The sequence below is a fragment of the Aureococcus anophagefferens genome, assembly GCF_000186865.1.
Source record: "Aureococcus anophagefferens unplaced genomic scaffold AURANscaffold_1661, whole genome shotgun sequence".
NCBI classification, from domain to species: Eukaryota; class Pelagophyceae; order Pelagomonadales; family Pelagomonadaceae; genus Aureococcus; species Aureococcus anophagefferens.
In genome coordinates, this window is record NW_008706499.1 from 1 (window position 1) to 1,279 (window position 1,279).

General features: G+C 71.7%; 1 protein-coding gene across 1 annotated transcript; it reads right to left on the reverse strand.

Annotated features, from left to right (window-relative positions):
• Window positions 1-39: 39 nt before the first annotated feature.
• AURANDRAFT_69405 (hypothetical protein) lies at window positions 40-1,279 on the reverse strand (the record flags this gene model as incomplete). The annotated part of the gene is made up of 1 exon (XM_009045173.1): window positions 40-1,279. A coding segment is annotated over one exon (1,240 nt), but the record flags the coding sequence as incomplete, so codon positions are not given.

The following is a 1,279-nucleotide window of genomic DNA, read 5'->3' on the forward strand; positions in this document are numbered from 1 at the left end:
GGGAAGGTAAGGTCTTTGGCGTGAAAGGCTTTGCGGGACGGGCTGAAGGCGTCCGGGTGGTAGGACCGCTTGTTGAGCAGGCCGATGACCTCGGCCGTGGCTAGCTTAGCGTCGAGTGCGAGGTTCTCGACGCGGAAGCCGCACGCTTCGTCGTGGAGTTGGACGCTAGCGGAGCCGGGGCCGGAGATGACGCTGTCCGCGGACGTGAGGACGAGCCGCGAGTCGCGCGCGTGGTTGGACTGGCCCGTGATGTGAGTGCCGAGGACGCGCTCGTACTTGGCACTCGGGTAGTACGAGTGGCCCGTGCGGTCGCCGTCCGCGTCGACCTTCGGCGGCCGCCGCCGGTCGCTCGTCGCGGCGGCCTCGGCCGCGGCGTCGGCCTTGGCCTTGGCTTCGGCCGGCATGGCCCACAGCGGCGTCAGCTCCTCCTCGCCGGATTGGCTCCGGGATTTGCACCAAAATCGATCGTCGCGCTCGTCGTAGACGACGCCGATGACCTTGAGGGGCTTGCCCGCGAGCATGCCCGCCTCGACCTTGTGCTCGAAGCCGAGCAACTCGCGGAGCACGGCCTGCTTGAGCGTGCGGCGCCGCGCCTCCTCGCTGAGCACGGCCTGCTCGAGCGCGTAGCGCCGCGCCTCCTCGCGGCGCCGCTCGCGGTTCGCGTGCCTGGCGTCTTTGGCGACGGCGGCGGCGGCGGCGCGGTCCGCGCGCTTGAGGAGCTTCTCGCGCTCGTTGGCCGCGGCCAAAGCCCCCGGCAGGTCCGCGGCCGGAAGCGCGGCGACGGCCGTGGCGTCGAAGCCGTGCGCCTTGAGCGCGGCGCGCGCCTCGGCCTCGGCCTTGGCGTCGGCCTTGGCCGCGTCCACGTCCCACTGGGCCTTGGCGCCGTCGTCGAGCGCCTTCCAGCCCGCGTACAGCGCCTTCTCGACGAGCGCCTTCTTCTCCTTGTCGCTCGCGTCCGCGTGGTCGCGCTTGACGGCGGCCTTGGCCTCGGAGCGCGTCTCCGTGAAGTAGAACTGCTTGCCGCTGAGCTGCTTCGTGACGACCTCGGCCGCGTCCGCGTCCCACTGGGCCTTGGCGCCGTCGTCGAGCGCCTTCCAGCCCGCGCGGAGCGCCTTCTCGACGAGCGCCTGCTGCTCCTTGTCGCTCGCGTCCGCGTGGTCGCGCTTGACGGCGGCCTTGGCCTCGGAGCGCGTCTCCGTGAAGTAGAACTTCTTGCCCTCCGTGACGACCTCGGCCTCGGGCGCGTCCGCGTCCCACTGGGCCTTGGCGCCGTCGTCGA